Raw genomic sequence first — 20,037 nt, 5'->3', positions numbered from 1 at the left:
ATCATGACTTCCACAGGTAAAAAAATCATAAATTCAACAAAAATGATTTTCAAGTGGCTTTTACTTGAAAACAGTGCTCTTTATAAGTTTTTTATGTAAAGTACTTTTTGATTGCAAATTTAAAATTACTTCTTAAAAAATAAATTCAAAACAGCTGATCGAAAAATTAATTCACGTCAAAAATACTGATTGCTGCCAAATTAATTTTGACCAACTTGTGCTAAGCTAAACATTGCATTTTTGTCAACTAAACCATTAACAAAATGGAGATTTTTCAAAAATTGTTATTTTGTGCACTTGATTTATTTGAGTGAAAACAGGTAAATTTGGATCAAAGTGTAACATTTTTTTTCTGAGAACTCCTAAGCAATATCTACAATTTTTTTCGACGACACCAAATTGATCAGACAATCTGTTCCCATGATACTTTTTTTTTATATTTGAAAAGCCATTTTGTATGGACAGCTGCCAAATTTTTATGGAGACTTAGGTTAACTAGTGCCCTGGTGTTTTTTTGCCAAAACAACCCAATAAATAAAATAAAGGTTGTTTTTTGCCTTCCTCACCTTACTGAGGAAAGGCTATAAAATCACTCGGAAAATGAACTTTTTAATTAGACCTCCTAGACCTACCGTCATTTATACATATCGACTCAGAATCACCAGCTGAGCAAATGTCTGTGTGTTTGGCTGTATGTAGACATGTGTACCAAATCAATGTCACTGGAATATCTCGTCACAGGCTCAACCGATTTTGGCCGGAATGGATTTAATCGATCCGTCTTAACGTCTCCTAAGTTGCTATTTAAATTCATGCAGTTTTATCATGTATTTTAAAAGTTATGTTAAAAAAACTGTTTAATATTAAATTAAAATGATGGTAAAAAGGGTGGTTTTTTCATGAAACCCTCACATTTTATATATTTTTAGAAAGCATATGAGAAGACCTTTAAGGTGGGGTAAGAATTTTCAAAATCTGACTTACCTATCTTAAATTACAAGAAGTTTAAAAAATGGTCTGAGTTCACATAACCTCAACTGGTCGGGTCTGATCGCCACGAAAAAGCCGGGTAGAGGGATGCCATTTTCCTCAAGGGCCGTGTCTGTATAATCTTGGCAAAAAGTCTGTAGGTAGTCTGTTTTTTACTCATCACTTATTTTTATTAGGGGAGATCCATAAACATGTGGACACTTTAGGGGGGTTGGAATCACTATAAATGAGAGGAAGGCACCAACCACCTAAAGGTGGATTAAGTAACGTTTTTTGTTTGAAAATCTTGAGAAATATTTCAAAAAGATGCAATTATTAAATAATGTTAACAAAGACGCAAATAAAAATTAATTTAGTGCCAGGGAAAAAAAAATACATGAACACATCACTCACCATGGAAATAAAAAAACGGCACATCAATTAATAATTTTCACATGAGAAGACATACCCAAATAAAGACATAAAGTCAAAAATGCATGTTTAAAGGAAAGTTTACATATTTATAATAGTTTGTTAATATACCACGTTTGAAAAGTTAAGAAACATAAAGCAATTATTGTTCACTTAAAACAACCAAATTTCTTCTCAGCTCTAGTCAGAACAACAGGAAACGAAAAAAAACTCAGTTGGAAGCTAGCAAAATCTATAACGATATCTTTAAAAATGTGAATTATTATACGGCTAATTTTTTTAAAATAATTCAAGAATTCCTGAAAATCATTCACAAACTGTCTGAATTACATTCATTAATTTTATATAAGGTATTTAAAGAATTTTCTACCATTTTAATATTTTGGAAATATACACCATTAAACAAATAATTTCTGTTCGTAAAATTGTAGAAATGTTTCAAATGTTCACCAAAAATGCAAAAGTTGTCATATACTTTGATTTTGCTGGAATATTTTGTTTATAAATAAACTAAAATTTAGGAAAATTTTAAAGCTGTTAAAAACCTTCAATTTTGATTTAAAAAATTCTCAAAATTTAGAATGTAGCTTAATTGCCACCATTCCCAAAATATTTAATGCTGATAGACCAGGATAAATCTTCTGAAAATCACTTAAAAATCAAATGGTCTTAAATAAAGTATTGCTAGCTGTATAAAATGAGCCCATTTAGGTGACACATACATAACATATCGTCAGCTGTGTGCTATCTTGTGACATAGACCATTTAGTTAATGATGACGTTTTGCTATACTTAACAAACACTACAAGATGCTTTAACCCGATTTTGGAAACTCGCTTCCGTTTACCGGATATCGCAATACACACTTGTGACATAGACCAATTTATCATCAAAATGATCGTGCACACTTGTGACACGTCATACATGTTGTTGGAAAATGTGGAAAATTTTTCTTGTTTTTCACAAATTTATGTTGATACACACTTTCTAAAAGCAATGCAATGTTTTGTTTTTGAAAATATACTGATTAAGTCGGTTAAACTGTTGATTTGAGCTTATTTTAGTTTGTATGGGAATTCTGTGCACACTTGTGACACGTAGTACAATTTTACTTTCGAAACACACTTGTGACACGTGCTTTTCAGATTTTTGATTACATAATTCACTGTATCTTTTAACTGGTGTAACCAAATCAGTTGAAATTTGGATCGTTTGTTAAGCGATAGTATACGAACCGATTGCTTCAAAAAGTTTGGCTCTGTCATTCATATTTTGAAAATATTTATCATCAAACTTTAAAAATCGATTTTCTCGAATAGTACTAAATGGTCATTGTCACAAGATAGCACACAGCTGACGATATGTCGTGGAATTTATTCTTAGTAATGCTGTATTTCTGATGCCTTTTAGTACGATTTCTAATAAGACAAAATGTAAAGTGTCTGAAAAATTTCAAATTGTTGCTTTTAGAGCGTCCAATTTCCCGGGTTTACAAAATTCCTGGGAAACGGGAAATTTTTAACAAATTTCCCGGGAAATTTGAAATTTATCGAAAATTGATCTTATCCTGCTTCTGATTGATATTTTGCAACAAAATTGTATAGAACTGCAACTTAAATGTTCAAAATGAGTGTAGGGGTCAATTAATGGCTTGACTGCTTATAAAAATCATACAACTTTGCAAAAAAAAAAAATAAAATTTTCTTATTATATCAATTGATTTTTTTTGTTAAGAACTATTGTTTTTTTAAATAAAATATTGAATCAGTGAGTAAAATCCATGCTTCTTAACCATAAAAATGCTTTTAAATTTGTCTCTGTTACCATTTCAAAGGAATATGTTTAAGAATAACGTTGACTCATAAAACAAAAAAAAAAACATGCAGAAATTATGTTTTTCATGGCAAATAACTTGTTCTAGACCGTAATTTTATCAACAAAACTCATTTGAAGGATTTTTAGGCAAAATTTTGACTTTTTATCATTTTCACCAAAAAATTATAGGTATATTGTTAAAAAACTTATAAACTATGTTAAGTAAAATTAACACATTGATTTTCTTTTTCTTCTTAAAAACTTTTCAGCAACCTTAGTGATTGTGTAAATTTTGAATACATTAAATCTGATTTTAACAACAAATATTTTGTACAAAGTCACCCCAAAATGCTAAAAACAATTTTCAACGCCACTAGTTTTCAAATACTATTGAAAAAACATTTTTTTCCAACAATAGTGCATGGACCATGTGTGGCCTACCCCAGTACATGTTTTACAAAATAATAATCTTGAGACAAACCTTACCAGTTGGAAAAAAATATAAAAACAGAATGAAATCCTATCATTGATACCCCGTTTTTCTTATAAGTTAAATATACACAGTAGATTAAAATATATAAGTTCAATATGCACAGTAGATTAAAATGAATAAAATGAAGTTAGGTTCTCTCATTAATATTTTTTTAAATTAAAAATAAAATTGGGACCAAAAAGTAAGGAAAATGTATACTTCCGCTTAAATTTCGGGAATTCCCAGAAAATTAAAAATTTCCCGGGAAACGGGAAATATTATTTTTCGGGAAATCCCGGGAATTCCCGGGAAATTTTTTCCCGGGACGGGAAATTGGACGCTCTAGTTGCTTTTGTTTTCGTAGACAAATTGTATTTTGAAATCTTAATTTTTTCTTAAAATTATCGTAACTTATAACATCATCAAAACTTCTATAAGAAGGAAACATTTGCCTTGATTTCCAGTCAACAACAAATTAACTGATATTTTTAAAGGAAATGTTTGCATCGAAATTTAATAGTCATACGTTTCTTTAAATACATGGCTCCATGGAAAAATATGTATCTTCAAATTTTTTCGATAACTCCTCATTAAAACCAAAAACTTTGCTGAACTCCAAATCGATTCGGCATGTTACCTGAATGTTGAAGGTTTTTGAGTAATTACAAACATGTTTTGTTTAAATAGTGGCTAACATTGTTCAAAGACTTGTATTGACAAAAAATCATACAAAATAGTTGTTTACTTTAAAGATCAAAAAGTGTGTCAAAAATTCATCCAAATAATCTAAAATAAAGCTGGTAAAAATGTTTTCCTGTTTTCAGAATTGCTTTGCAGAAGTTTTCGTAATTAAAAGTCGCAACTTTTGGTACCCAGACATGTATAGGTCATCGCTGAAATTTTAAAGTTATCGCAGTTTTAGTGAAAAAAGTTGATTTTTTGCCGATTTCGTAATTTTTCGGTTTTTTGCGCGCGGCGCGTCGAAAAAACGGATTTTATTTTCAAAAAATCATATCTCGGAATCCTGTTAATGAACTCCTCCCATTTTTCAGTTTATTATGTAAAAATGTCTGGGGAATCCGATAAAAATATTTCCAGACATAGGCTCTTTGGTCCAGACACCGTCAAAACGGCATTTTAATGTTTCATGCGCCCTTTTCATATGTTAGGCTAGATTTTTGAAACTTCTTATTATTTTTCTTTGAAAGGCCAACTTATCACCTTTCATTTGCGTATAAGACAATTGAAATCGGTTGAAATGGCGAGGAGTTATGGCTTTTCGAAAAAAGTGGTTTTTGCGAAAATCGACGAAAGTGGCCATTTTTTAGACCACCCTAACACGGCGTAGGTCACCCTAATGGCCAAACAAAAAAATAATATTTCGGCCAGGGAACCCCCAGAAAAATTTTGAGCCCGATCCGAGCACTTTTGTTTTTTTCATGCTGTTTTCGTGGGGAATTGCTGTATATATATATATATTTATATTTATATATATATATATATATATATATATATATATATATATATATATATATATATATATATATATATATACAGCAGTTCCATATGAAAGTTAAAGAAAAAAATAAAATTGCTTCGATTTGGCTCAAATTTTTTCTGGGGGTTCCTTGGCCAAAATAATTAGACCCGTATTTTTTTGTTTGGCCATTAGGGTGGCCTACGCCGTGTTAGGGTGGTCCGAAAAATGGCCATTTTCGTCGATTTTCACAAAAACCACTTTTTTCAAAAAATCATAACTTCGCTCCATTTCAACCGATTTTAGCTGTCTAGTGCGCAAATGAAAGATGATAAGTTGGACTTCCAAGAAAAAATAATGCGGAGTTTCAAAAATCTAGCCTAACATTTGAAAAAGTCTTATGAAAACATCAAATGCCGTTTTGACGGTGTCTGGACCAAAGAGCCTATATCTGAAATTATTTTTAACGGATTCCTCGGACAATTTTACATAACATATCAAAAATTGGGCGAGGTTCATTAACAGGATTCAGAGATATGATTTTTTGAAAATAAAATCCGGGTTTTTCGACGCGCCGCGCGCAAAAACGGGAGATTGACGAAATCGGCAAAAAATCAACTTTTTTCACTAAAACTGCGATAACTCGAAAATTTCAGCGATGACCTATAGATGTTAGGGTACCAAAAGTTGCGTATTTCAATTACAAAAAATTTGGTACCCTAACATGTATAGGTCATCGCTGAAATTTTCGAGTTATCGCAGTTTTAGTGAAAAAAGTTGATTTTTTTGCCAATTTCGTCAATCTCCCGTTTTTGCGCGCGGCGCGTCGAATAACCCGGATTTTATTTTCAAAAAATCATATCTCTGAATCCTGTTAATGAACCTCGCCCAATTTTTGATATGTTATGTAAAATTGTCCGAGGAATCCGTTAAAAATATTTTCAGATATAGGCTCTTTGGTCCGGACACCGTCAAAACGGCATTTGATGTTTTCATAAGACTTTTTTAAATGTTAGGCTAGATTTTTGAAACTCCACATTATTTTTTCTTGGAAGTCCAACTTATCATCTTTCATTTGCGCCCTAGACAGCTAAAATCGGTTGAAATGGAGCGAAGTTATGATTTTTTGAAAAAAGTGATTTTTGTGAAAATCGATGAAAATGGCCATTTTTCGAACCACCCTAACACGGCGTAGGCCACCCTAATGGCCAAACAAAAAAATACGGGTCTAATTATTTTGGCTAAGGAACCCCCAGAAAAATTTTGAGCTAAATCGAAGCACTTTTATTTTTTTTCTTTAACTTTCATATGGAACTGCTGTATATATATATATATATATATATATATATATATATATATATATATATATATATATATATATATATATATACGATTATTATTACCAAGCTAACTAATAATTAGGAAAATGATTTAATGTCCATCCATTTCTTATGTCCAAATAAGCCATTTTGCATCATTGGTTTGTCCATACAAGTCCCCATATACATTTGGAGGCTGACCATAGAAAAGTGCTATGCAAATTTTCGAAAATTTGTATCTTGAGAAGTGATTCTGATGTCTTAGACCTTGACTTTTCGACATTGTTGATTGGAAGACACCAGAGCGATCAGAAACTCCCTACTCAAGGGATGAATGCATATTTGCAATTTCTATGAACAACACCCAAATTTGTATGGAGACTTGTATGGATAAACCAATGATGCAATATGGCTAATATATTGATGGACAGGGTTTCCTCCAAATCAACATCGATTTGCGAGAAAGTAGAGAATTGTTCTTCTTCGTTTCAAACATTATCAAACATTTCCGTGTCCTGGCTGTTAATATTGGGCCTTTTTCACCCGGCCAAGTCCCTCAACCGTATCACTGCACGATGTTCCTGTGTGTTTGTGTAACGTTACGTTGTATACTCACCGGATGTACAGCTCCGGCAGCGGTGAAATGTCCCGTGCGTGGCAATCAACCGTGATGTAGCCGTCCCCGTTCAGGTAGTAGTTGAGATCAAACTTGGACTCTTGAACTGTGAAATCAATTATAGTGGGTGGGTGGGATGGAAAAGGTTGGAGAGGGAGAGAAGAAAAAACGAGATGCAGATTAGCAGAACGACCTTCGGGAAAATTTTACACTTTGTGCCCCAAAGGAGGATTAATGAGATCTCTGGAAATTTGATTTCGCATGAATTTTTAGGTTAAGATTAATTTTAAATAAAAAAAATATTTCCAAAAATTCTAAATGTTGGGTGGTTGGTAGGCACGGCACTTACCGATAATTTTCAGCTTGGCCGACTTCCGGTCGATCGAGGCGAACGTTTGCACCATGCAGGCGTACTCGCCGGTGAAGTTCGCGAGCGGTTTGATGATGGCCATCGCCCGGTGCTTGTGTAACCGCTCCTGGGACACGACGTAGCTGGTGTCGACGCGGTTTTTGAACGATTGCTGAAACGAAGCAGAGAGGACAGAGGTTGATGGTTTTTGAAGTTTTCGGGGAAAACTGACCCATGCGAGTGGGTAGTGATTTTCGGGACATGAACCAAATTGACATTCGCGAGAGTTGGTTGATGGAAAACCAATTACTTTCGCTCGAAAAGGCACGTTTTCGCAATAATGGTAATGACAGGCAATTAAATCTGCTTATGTGGAACAAATGAAACATTCACTACTATGTATTAGAAGGAAAACTGGGATACAATACACACAAATTACTAAAAATAAACATTTATCCAAAGTCTTCAAAGATTGAATGAAATTGAAGTTTGAGCCAGAACTGTTCGACAAGCACCCCTGCTTTGAACTTTCCTCTTGCGAATAAAGTAGATACTCAATTTAATTCAATTATTCATGACTCAATACCATGATCCGAAAGTCAAATCCCTTTGCATCCCTTTGTCCTTAGACATCCCCTTTTAATCTTCCCCTTAAAAATACCTTTTCTCCCCTTTCCCCAAGCAAGTCAATTAGGTTCAATTAGATCCGTGTGTGTTTATATTTGCCAAAAAAGGGGCGAGAGTTCCAAGAGCTACTTACGAATGGAAACGGATTTTTGGACGGTATCCACTGGTAGACCGGCTGCCCGTCCAGGAACCACTTGAGCACGAACCCCTTTTCCGACTCGTCCACCTCGTACTCGCAGTCCAGGATCAGCGGGTCCGGATTCTTGGAGCTCTTGTCCAGCAGGTACGTGGAGGGCACTTTGAGGCTGGTTATCTTCACCGCCGACACTGCAAACTCTGAAATTTTGGGGAGATATAAAAGAAAAGAAGGGTTTAAAAACGGGTGGATAAATTGTTTTCCTCAGAAAATTTTCAGGAAAAAAAAGATGGGTTGAGAACCCCATCTGGGACATGTTTGCATTTCTTTCCTATTTGTCGAGTCCTGTCAATCAAGCCCCCGTGAGGACGTGAGGACAGAAAACGGTCCCAAGCGTGGCATTCAACCGTAGAATTTGGTGTCCTTATCGTGACGGGATCACATAAAACTTTCGATTAAACCAAAGGAGGAGGAGGAAAAAAACGCAGCTGTCAGGAGAAATGAAGAAGGAGTTTTTCTACAGGTCATGCCACCAAATGGATTAAAATGATAGAGTTTTGTTGATGTTTTTTCATTCCTCCTTCAAATTATGAACCATGACTTCCGTTTGACTTGGGCGCGGCTAGTGATTTGTTCGTGTTCTGAGAAATACGTTTCGATTTATTGAATGAATCATTCTTTGGAATTCTGGTTATTAGTGATGATACGACGGGTGAGAATCATGCGTGTAACGGCCAGATGTTGAATGTGTGAGAATTTCTCACATCATGTGGTTTATAACTAACTGTCGGCCATTTCCTCTGATTTGCTATTCAAATAAATGGTAATTTTGTAAGTGACAGAAAGCAATTTCAGATGAAACCGATCATTTAATATCAATTGCTTTAGAAATAATGCTAAGGTTCTGTTGTAAAAGTCAGTTTATTTCTTTAGTTATCGTTTAACAATAGTGGTTCAGGAACAGAGCAATTCTCTCAGATTTCGGTCATTCGATTTTTTTGGGTATTTTTTAATCCGGCTGAAAATTATTTTGGTGCCTTCGGTATGCCCAAAGAATGCAATTTGCATCATTGGTTTTTCCATATAATTTTCCATACAAATTTGGCAGCTGTCCATACTAAAATGATGTATGAATATTCAAAAATCTGTATCTTTTGAAGGATTTTTTTTATCGATTTGGTGTCTTCGGCAAAGTTGTTGATATGGATAAGGACTACACTGAAAAAATGATACATGGTAAAAAAGGTGATTTTAATATAACTTTTTGTGACTAAAACTTGATTTGCAAAAAATACTATTTTTATATGTTTTAGGGGACATCGAATGACAACTTTTTAGAAATTTCCAGACATGAGCACGGGTAAATAACAAGGGAAATGTGTAATAATACCTTTCTCTGGTATCAATACCAAATTTTGGTATTCCTGGACCCTTTAAAATTTGTCTTAAGGATTATGCAAGAGCAAAATTTGGTATCATACCAATTTAAGGTATTGTTTTGATATTGAAAAATTGTCAATGGTCGGACACCACATTTTAGTATTTTTTTGGTATTACAGTATTTTATCAAATTCCTCTGAAACTATGGGAAAATTTTGACCAATTTTGACAAAATAATTAATTTTGCGCTAAAATTATGTCTCAAAGCGAATGCTTTTATTGAAAACCGAAAATTTTAAACTTGATTTTAAACATTTTTGATTTACCCCCTAAGGAAATGACTTGAAATTGTGGAAAATTTTCTAAACCAGGATGCCACATTTTGGTATTATTTTGGTATTAAAGTGTTTTATCAAATTCCTCTGAAACTATGGGAAATTTTTTACCAATTTGACAAGATAATTAATTTTGCGCTAAAATTACTTGAAACCCAAAAATGTTAAAACTGATTTCAAAATTTTCTTATATACCCACTAAGACTTTTTTTTAAATCGGGATGTCGGGATAACCAGTTACTTTGAAAAACGAGTCAATTGACAGATTATTGAATTTTTGTGAATTTCAATCCAATTTAATTTTAATAACATTTATTTTTCAATGTTGTTATTTTTCAGAAGCTCAAGAGCTTCAAGCATAAGCCGTTCATCAATGACACATGTATTCGATGTGGCGAAGAATATCACTGAGATCAACATGAAATCATCAGGTGAGTAGATTTTTCTGTTTCATGTGAAGAATTGTAATTTCCGTTTTTTTTTCACTTATTGCAACTGCTGCACTTACAAATAGCATGAAAATACCAAATTTTGGTATTACTTTTGCAAATACCAGCGACCAAAATGTGCCCTTGTATGCCTAGTAATAAATGGTAAAATACCATGAAATCATACAAAAATAATGTTTGTGGAAATCCACAGGAATACCAAAATCTTATATTACAAGGGCGTGGGAATACCAAAAAATAAAACTATGGCAAAACCAAGTTTTGTTACTTAAGCAATTTGGTGGTATTATTTTACCCTTGGAATAACATGTTTTGGTATTATTGTGGTCTTCCACATAAAAGATTTTGGTATGATTTCATGGTATTTTACCATCTATTACCAACCACAAGAAAAATTTACAGCCACGGGCACATTTTGGCCCATGTTCTTTGACCAAGTAATACCAATATTTTGTAATCCAGTGTTATTAACCCCTGCTCGGGAAGGCACTATAGTGAATTAGACAAATGAAACATATTATACAGGCCAGGCAAATTACCCACACTCAAAAAAATGAGTTCGCGTAAACGTGAACAGAGTTCATGCCACCGGGAACCAGGAAGAAAACAGTTCACTTTCATGGTGCAATGCACTATAAAAGTTGAACAGTTTTCTTCCTGGTTCCCGGTGGCATGAACTCTGTTCACGTTTACGCGAACTCATTTTTTTGAGTGCAAGTACCAAGCAAAATGCTTCTAATTCTTAACAGTTTTATGAAAACATTGACCAAAACTTTGCTGGATTTATGATGGGATGTTTTATAAATATCTTCAAGTGTACTTTAAGAACATGGAACGTAGTTCTATGTAGCACTTCAATGTTTCACTTAAAGTTTTCCTAGAGAGGCTATATTTAAGACTGTTTAACTGTTCTGGAGATAAATTGATCATTTTTGGCTAAGAAAACTTTAATCTCTATTAAAGAAAGATACAACACTTAGAATGTTACTTGGATAGGCCGATATGACACAATTTGTAATACGAACAAAAATTTGTCCAATCATTCCCAATTTCAAAAGAAGCCATTTGCATAAATAGTTTTTTTTTTTATTAAAGACTCCAAGCAATCTTGAGGGCTGTTCATACAAAATGGGCAAGTGATATTGTGTCTTAGGCATTGTTGTAGGTTTTGTAATAATTGGAACTCTTCAGAGAAAAGTGTACACGGAAAAAATATCGATTCTATTACTTTCTTTTATCACTAAAAGTTGAATTCCAAAAATAAGTACCGACCAGACTCGATTATCCGAAGGCCTAGGAAAAATGTCCCTTCCAATAATCGAATCACAGAAAAAAATGGTTTTCGCTGGCTTGTTTTTTTTTTATTATTGAGTTTGAATATGATCCCAACATGCTCTGAAGTGATTCAGAATTTTTGACTCCAAGATGGCGAATAAAATGGCGGTGTTGCAAAACTGAAAAACCCGATTTAATCCCACCTGGGTGGGATAGAGCCTTTCTTACAAAAGGAAGATAACGGCAGTTGATTTTTTTTTAAAGAAATAGCAAAATAAAGAATGGTCTATTCATTAATCAATTCAAAACTCAACATGATTTTTTCATAAAACTGAAAAGCGCTGGTTTTTGCCTCATTTGCCATGGCCGGGTGTAAGCTGTGCTCGCACACAAGCATTTTCGATTTTTTAAATCAGAACAAATTATTTGTGAGGCAGAGAATTAGCTCACAATTTGCGATGTTCGTAATGTTTTCTGCCTATCGCAAAATTGTTCGTATTCTCTGAGTGTTTTTTGCACTTTTCAAAATATCAAGAATTAACGAGAAAACAAAATAATTCCGTCTTGCTCCAGAGCGTTAAAGTGGTTACAAAATGACTGGCACCCGAGAATTTGCCGTGTTGTAAACGATGTAACGGTAAAGCCGCATAAATGTTTTTGAAAGCTTTGAAACGCCTACTGGAATTCACTAAACTGACATTTAGGCGTTAGGCAAAACTGTGAGCTTTCAATAAGCAAGCCAGAAAATTATGTAGTATGCATTTAGGCGTTTTTGGGATTGGGAAGCATACTGCGACTGAGCGCTCGGTGAGACTTCACTACGACAAACGCAAACGTACCGAATGAACCACCTTGACTCATACGCTGGGTTCATTGCCGACGAGCCGATACGATGAACCAAAATACAGAATGAGCAAAACAAAAAAGAAAGGCAAAAGAATGAGCATGGGGCTTCAGAACGGATAGCTGCTTGCGTCTAGTTTGCGTTCACTGAAGCTTAGCATAGATAATCATGACAGGCGATGTGTGATGAACGAGCAATCGATAAAGCAACTTGCACTAATAGTGGGTAATCTAGTATCAAAACTCTATACGCGCCAGCATGTGAAGCTCAACTTGACAACTTGTCGACGAGGCGACGAAAATCGATCGTCCATGATTTTTTGCAGATTTTTCGAATGAATATTTCTCGAGAAATGATTTGGGAACGAAGCTTGATTTGGCGTCGGAGCCAAAAGCAAACCCTATACCTTTCTTTAGTAAGAAAGGCAAAAATGGAAATTTTCTAAAATCTGAACGGTAAATCCGAATGAGGTCAAATTTGTTTCAGAACCTCGATTATAAGCCGACTCGGTCCTAACCAGGTCCCAGTACCGAAAAGGACCTAATAAAAATAATTTTATGAAAAAAAAAAAACCTCGATTATGGTCTAGATTATGATATGGAGAAAAAAAATAATAATAAAATGCCAAAGGAACAGTTTTGGCATTTGGTGAAAATTGGCTTTTACCTTTTTTAGTGGTTTTTCCCCCTCACAGTGAATCAGTCCACAAGCTGTAAATCAAGAACCACATTACCGACATGGATGAAAATTTGGGAGGATGTAGGGCTCGAAAATGCATTTTTTTGGATAAATAAACGATTTCAATGCTTCAATTTTCGATCGAATTTTCATTTGAAAACCGCCTGATTATGTGAAAACACGCTCCGAGTCCCCTTAAAAAATGGATAAATTCAAATTTGGTATGGAACTGGTTCAGGTTCAGCACATCCCCTTTCAAATGCGCCCAAGAGAGCTTAAATCCATAATGTGGGCTCTGAGAAACCCCCTACCACAAAATTGAGCACTTTTTTACCACACACGGACGTCATGCGTGCTCTGCAGTAAATTAAGCGCCAAAATTCGGATATTGAAGATAGACCAATTCTGTCATTGTCAAACGATCGGGCGTCGAAAATCGATCGTCCATGATTTTTTGCAGATTTTTCGAATGAATATTTCTCTAGAAATGATTTGGGAACGAAGCTTGATTTGGCGTCGGAGCCAAAAGCAAACCCTATAGCTTTCTTTAGTAAGAAAGGCAAAAAGGTATTTGGTATGCTAAAAGGCAACTCAAGCTTGGCTAAAAAAGTAAGTTTTCGATGTTTATGTCATAAAATTGGTCCAGTTTTTTAGTTAATTAAATACGTTGTACTAAGTTGAAGAGCAGAAAATCAGAAAAAAATTGATCACGGCCGTTCAAGGTCACCTGCGACAGAAATGAACGACGAAGCAAAGATAAACGCAAAAAGTAGCTTTTTTTGAACTTTTTTTTTGTAAAATCGCTATAACTTTGTAAAACATTGTTACACTCTGAAACACATCCCTGCAAAGTTAAAAAAACAAGAAATTTTAAAACTAAAAATTATGTTCTAAATGACAAAAATACCGTTCTGGGTTGAAGAAGAATTGAAAAGTACATTAAGTTTCCCATTCAATGACGGAATTCTGAGTACTTGATCAAATCGGGCATCCAATTTTACATAAAGGTCTCTCTGACACCAAATTTCCAAACTATCACCAATTCAGACTGCAAATTACTGAAATCCACGTCTTCATCGAATGATCAAGAATGGAAGAGGTCGTACTGCAGCGACCTCAAATTTAAATCATTAAATTTGTCCATTTTTCGAACCTCACCACCGTTCTGACCATGCGCGCTTACGCAAGCATAAATAATTTTACCCGTCGACTCGCGTTGCGCGACAAATAATTAAGCTTATGTACAGGTGTGGATCATGAGTCATCCTCACCTGAAAAGCCCTTTATTAAATTTCGCCAATTGTTAGGCAATCAAAATGGTTAAGCTTTCAATTATGAATGTGCGATGTTATTACACAGGGGAAATTGAGGGTGTGGCTTAACCAAATTCATTGACATGTTTGTTCAATGGAGAATTCGACCTTCTCATTATTGACCAACATTTTGGAGAATGTTTTAGGAACATAATTTTGATATTCCAATAACATAATTTAAAGTTTCACGACAATGGTTCGAACCCATGACTTCCGATTTTGAGGTGTACTCACTACACCATACGGAAAGTCATGAAGAATTGCAGAGGTCTGCATAATTTAATTCATGAGGTTCATCGATGCTTCTCATCGAAACGGACCACTTTTAGTAGAACAAAATTTAGTAGAGTTTTCGGGGACTGACTATAAAAACCCCAAAATTCTTGAGGAGGGCGGTTAGTTCCAGTCAGTTCCAGCCAGTTCAAGCCCAGTCCAGTTCCAGATCCTGAAGAAGCCCCAGACCAGCCGGACCCGCCAGCAGCCACCAGTAGCAGAGGCCCCAGTCCAGCCGGACTTAGCGGTGGAGGCCGCAGTCCGCCGGGACTTAGCCGCTGTGAAGAGTCCGCCGGGACTTAGCCGCTGTGAAGAGTCCGCCGGGACTTAGCCGCCGTGAAGAGTCCACCCGGGACTTAGGAGTTCGGGTCTGGCATGGCTCGGCGAAGAGGTCTGGAGGACAAGTCTGGCTTCAACGTAGAGAATTGGCTCGACGAAGGTCTTAATGAAATTAGCAACAAATAGTTGAGTGATGTGATCGTGCGCGTAAAAGTTGAGAGTGTTACCGCAAAAATGTAATCTTTAAAAAGTGTAATATACAGATAAGTGAAGTTTACTGATCTGTTTTGACTCTACAAGTAAATATCACAAAAATCCTGAAAGCCTAAACCGCTCGGGCCGTTCACTAGTGACAAAAACTTTTTATAACATTTGTACCAGCCTAAACTGAAGTCAAAAAAGAATTTCCTATTATTTAATTTTGTCCAAAAAATCATAACTCGGCGGCAATTTTTTTCCTTATATTTCTCTATGGTTCAAAACTTGGGATGTTTTGTCCCCTAAAACATATAAAAAAATATAAAAAATGGATTTTAGGAAATCGAGTTTTTGTGATAAAAACTTGAATTGAAAATCGGCATTTTCTGTGTACCTGTTTTTTCATCAATACCTACAATTTTGCCGAAGACACCAAATCGATCAGAAAATTTCTTTGAAAGGTATGGACAGCTGCCAAGATTGTATGGAGCCTTGTATAATTGAACCAATGACACAAAATGGCTTCTTTGGTCATAGAGAAGGAACCCACAAAGTTTTAACCCAAATCAAAAAATATAAATATAATTCGGTTTTGGTGGAGAACTGCTCAAGTACTTTTTGATTGCAAATTCGATTTTGCTTTAAACATGATTTCTATCTTTACGAAATGGGATTCTGGGGAATAAGATAGAACCATTTATTACCTTAGAATGTAAAAGATGTCTGCTTTTCTATTTAAAAAATGCTTTTTATTCAATTTCCATCCTAGATTCACAGTTTAAAATACATCACTAACCGGTAAAACTAGCAATCGAGAAAAATTATCACGCCCCAAAGATTATCAATTTTCTATGAATAAAAGATACCCGATATCCTGTTATATCGCCCGGGCGGAAACGAATTTCAAACTGCTCAATTTTTCAGCTCTCTTCATAATTTATGAGCAACGTTTTTCACCACCAAACGAGCTCCAAAATAGAGTGCTCATAATTTGTATGCACCCTTCGCGTAGCTCGTTGCTCAATCGTTCGACTTGCGAAGCGGTGTATTGAAAAATCGCTGCCTTTATTAGGTTCATGAAAAATCAATCAATTTGTGCAGTGCAAGTGGAAAAATGAGAAAGACTGGGGCCGCGAACTCAACTAACCCAAAATGCTAACCCACCATGTGAGAGCAGTGAGTAGTAAAAAATGCTGAATTGATCCTAAGCCACTCTGGCAGGAAATTTTCCCCAAACCGAAAGTTAGTTATTTTATTATGCACTCAAGATTCATATGCATGCAAATGCCTGGACCCTTTCGGCATCATCCTTTCGCTCACGGAAAAGCTCAAAACCCGTGCAGTGGAGGGAGAAGAGTCCTTCCCTCAGCTATTGTGCGAAGTGCTTCGTCGTTAATATTTTATACATTCATCCCTCAAACTCACTCTTTCTCTAGGTTTGAGATTATTGAATTTCGTGCATGTCATTGGGCCTCATATGCTCCGGCAGGCCCTCGTAATGGCATTACACCGGCGGCTGCGGCGAGATTTGCTCTGGGACGACGCAGTTTACGCAAATTTCGAGTAATTTGGGTCCGGTTTTTGATGTGTGCTGCCACGTGGCGGTTTATTTGATCTTGAAGGGGGGGAATATCTCCAGCTTCTTAGCATTTGATGGTTGTCGTAAAAAAAGTGGGAGGTCGTAGAAAAATTGGTGTTTTTATAAGGTATTCATGAGTATCTTAGACGATGTTAAACATAACTGGCAGAGTCGTGATGTGCATTTGTGATGATCTTTGGTGAAGGTTTTGGTGACCTTTTCTAGAAAGATGGTATTGTTTTCATTCAAATTTAAGTGCTGTCGTTTAAAACTGTTAAATTTTTGTCTAGAATATTTAACCTTGATAACGGGTACAAGACTTATTATAATTTTAAATGAATAACGAGACGAATCAGCATTAATGATCAATTAAAAATCATGCAAAATATGTTTTTTTTTCATACGAATTGAATGCCGGTACCCATAGGAAATTTATTTGAGATATTCTTTAACACAATTTTTGGCCTTAATATGTTTTATTTGACCAGAAATGGTTTGTTCCAAGCATCAATAATCTGCGAGAAATTTATTATCATCAAACTTACCATTCAAATCAAATTTCAACATTCCTCAAGCCAGCTCAAATTTCACCGAAATGCGCCTCACGAGAAGCAATTTCCGCTTAAATCATGGAAATATGCCTCCTCACAGCAGGCTAGCAATTGCCTAATTGCCGGGTCAAAATTTTCCAGTTGAGCTAGTCCCAAGTCCAAAGCCGTATGGTGCTCCTGAGAGCAAAAGCGGAAATAATAATCGCTGACTCGTACATCCCCAGTCCCAGCAGGCAAATAATTTCAGCCAAATCTTTTCGTTTCGGGGTTTTTCCTCGGTGTCCTGGTCGAAGGCCATTCCGTATGAAGCATTGAGGCCATATCCTTTGATATCAGATCTCTGTCTCCCGGCCAATATGGGCGGCACACCAGATTCTTCTGTCTGGGCCTGAAACGACGAGCTCTCCAGGCAGGCCAGGACTGCACAGAGTCAAACGGCGAGAAAAGTCTCGTAAGAAAATTTGATATCTGATATCGCTCTCTGCAGTGGAGTTGCTGGTTCGTTTGGGAAATATTTGCCAAATCGGAATGTGTATTTTGCACTGAGGGGAAGAGGGGAGGAGGGAAGATTCCGACTTTGTCGTCTTGTCTTGCCAAGGATTGGTTCCGCTTTTCCGGATGGATTTCCCCTCCATGAAATTCGCACATATTTCGACTTCTTCGCCAGAAACTGAAGCTGGATGGAACATTTTTGGACCCCGCTGCTAAGAAGTGATGGCACTCGAGTTATTCAAAAGCTGACAGCGAGAAATCGGAAGAGATATTGGGTGGCAAAAAGGCACGGGTGGACATTCCTGGCCAGAAACGGAATAATATTGTACTATTCAAAATTGACGCATATATATCTTACAAACATGCCCGGACGTCACACGTGGTCAAACGAACGCACACCAAATTAGGATTTGATTTTGGTTGGGTTTTTGGGATTGAAGAATTTCGTTTTGGGGCAAGAGATTGGATGCCGGAAATCGATGACTTAAGCACTGAAAATAGGGCGTCCAAATTTCCCGGGTTTTGAATTTCCCGGGAAACGGGAATTTTTTTTTGAATTCCTGGAATTCCCGGGATCCCGGGAAATTTTGGATACAGTCATAAATTGTATGTTTTCATTATATTGGTTATGTTTTCGAGCTAAAAATCATAGAATTAGCTCAACAATATTAACTGGTGGTAATCTAAAGCTCAATCGAAACAAGGGAAGCAGTTTTTAGATAGCTTAAAAGAAATTAAAATTGTTTTTTTATCTGTGTTGTGCTTTGGATTTTGGATTAACCACAATTTAAAATATATTGTGATATTTCTTTTATTATTGTTTTATGACGTGAAAAATTTCTTTGAAAATGTAAAAAAAAACAAGAAGCGAAAACAAATAAAATGATAACGGTCAATGTAAAATTTTGATAGGTTTTGAATTTCATGTTTTAAATAAAACATATTTAAAACATTATCATTGAGTTACTACCGCCTAATGGAGAAACTCGACACTGCATTTTGAATAGCTACAATAAATTTTAGAGCAATAAATTTAGAAATCGGTGAACAAAGTTTATCAAAACATTATGCAAAAAAAATTGCATCAACAGCTGTCTTAATTCGATGAAAAATATTTTTCTATGATTTTTAAACAAATTCAAAAACCTAAATTTACGTAAATAATTATATACCCAGTCTTTTAAAAATATATAAAATTAAATAGAAAATATTTAAAGCGCTATACATTATGTAAACGAAAATTTTAACAATTTTCCATAATAAGCCAAATGAAAGCTGATGTATGCCGAGTACAAATCGTAATGCTTTAAAATTCTTATCGATTACTAAGTATTCAACTGGTTATCTATTTCCGCAACCAAATCTGAATTCCCAGGATAAAATTTGATTTTTCTTCAATTTCGAGAATTCCCGGGACACATTATAAAAAAATCCCGGGGTTCGGGAATTCCCGGTTTTGGAAAAATCCCGGGATTTTTGTCCCGGGAATTCTCGGGATGGACGCACTAACTGAAAATCCAGAAATCTGAACAGGATTATTGATAAGTTGAGCTTTAACCAATATTAACATCACTCAACGGACTTTCTGTTATGCACGTCACAATCCGAAATTTGTTTATAATTGAATATTTTGATGATGAAAACCAACTGAATTTCTCATCTCTCATCTCTCATCTCTCATCTCTCATCTCTCATCTCTCATCTCTCATCTCTCATCTCTCATCTCTCATCTCTCATCTCTCATCTCTCATCTCTCATCTCTCATCTCTCATCTCTCATCTCTCATCTCTCATCTCTCATCTGTCGTTATTATTATAAAGAAAAAGTTCTCATTTTTAGATGTTTCATTCTGTGGCTTTTTTGTGTGATTTAATCGTTTTGTTTTATTGTTTTACTTTGGTTGTTGTCTCATTTTGTCACTGACTCATTGTTTTTGTTGGTTGTTAGCTCAATTTGTCATTGTCTTTTTGTGCTGTCTTGTCTCACTTTGGTATTATTTGACGTTGCTTGTGTCTCACTTTGCTGTTGTCTAATCTTGACATTGTCTCACTTTGGCGTTGTCTAATTTGGCAAAATCTAATTTAATCGTTTTGTCATTATGTGTTGTCTCATTTTGTCATTTCATTTTTCATGATTTTGATTGAGTCTCGAAATTGTCTTTTTCTAACCAACTTTTCCT

General features: G+C 35.3%; 1 protein-coding gene across 5 annotated transcripts in view; it reads right to left on the bottom strand.

Annotated features, from left to right (window-relative positions):
- Positions 1-20,037, bottom strand: part of LOC120426052 (uncharacterized) — a 272,074-nt gene that overhangs the window by 99,213 nt on the left and 152,824 nt on the right. For all 5 annotated transcript variants that reach the window (XM_052708656.1, XM_052708658.1, XM_052708659.1 and 2 more), the window contains 3 exons: positions 8,210-8,412; positions 7,450-7,621; positions 7,101-7,206 (listed from right to left, as the gene is read on the bottom strand). In XM_052708656.1, the coding sequence (XP_052564616.1) occupies positions 7,101-7,206; positions 7,450-7,621; positions 8,210-8,412 (481 nt within the window). The remainder of the gene's footprint in view (positions 1-7,100; positions 7,207-7,449; positions 7,622-8,209; positions 8,413-20,037) is intronic.

The sequence above is a fragment of the Culex pipiens genome, chromosome 2 (genome assembly GCF_016801865.2).
Source record: "Culex pipiens pallens isolate TS chromosome 2, TS_CPP_V2, whole genome shotgun sequence".
NCBI classification, from domain to species: Eukaryota; Metazoa; Arthropoda; class Insecta; order Diptera; family Culicidae; genus Culex; species Culex pipiens.
Note: the sequence above shows the minus strand (reverse complement) of the source record. Positions and strands in the feature narration are given on the sequence as shown.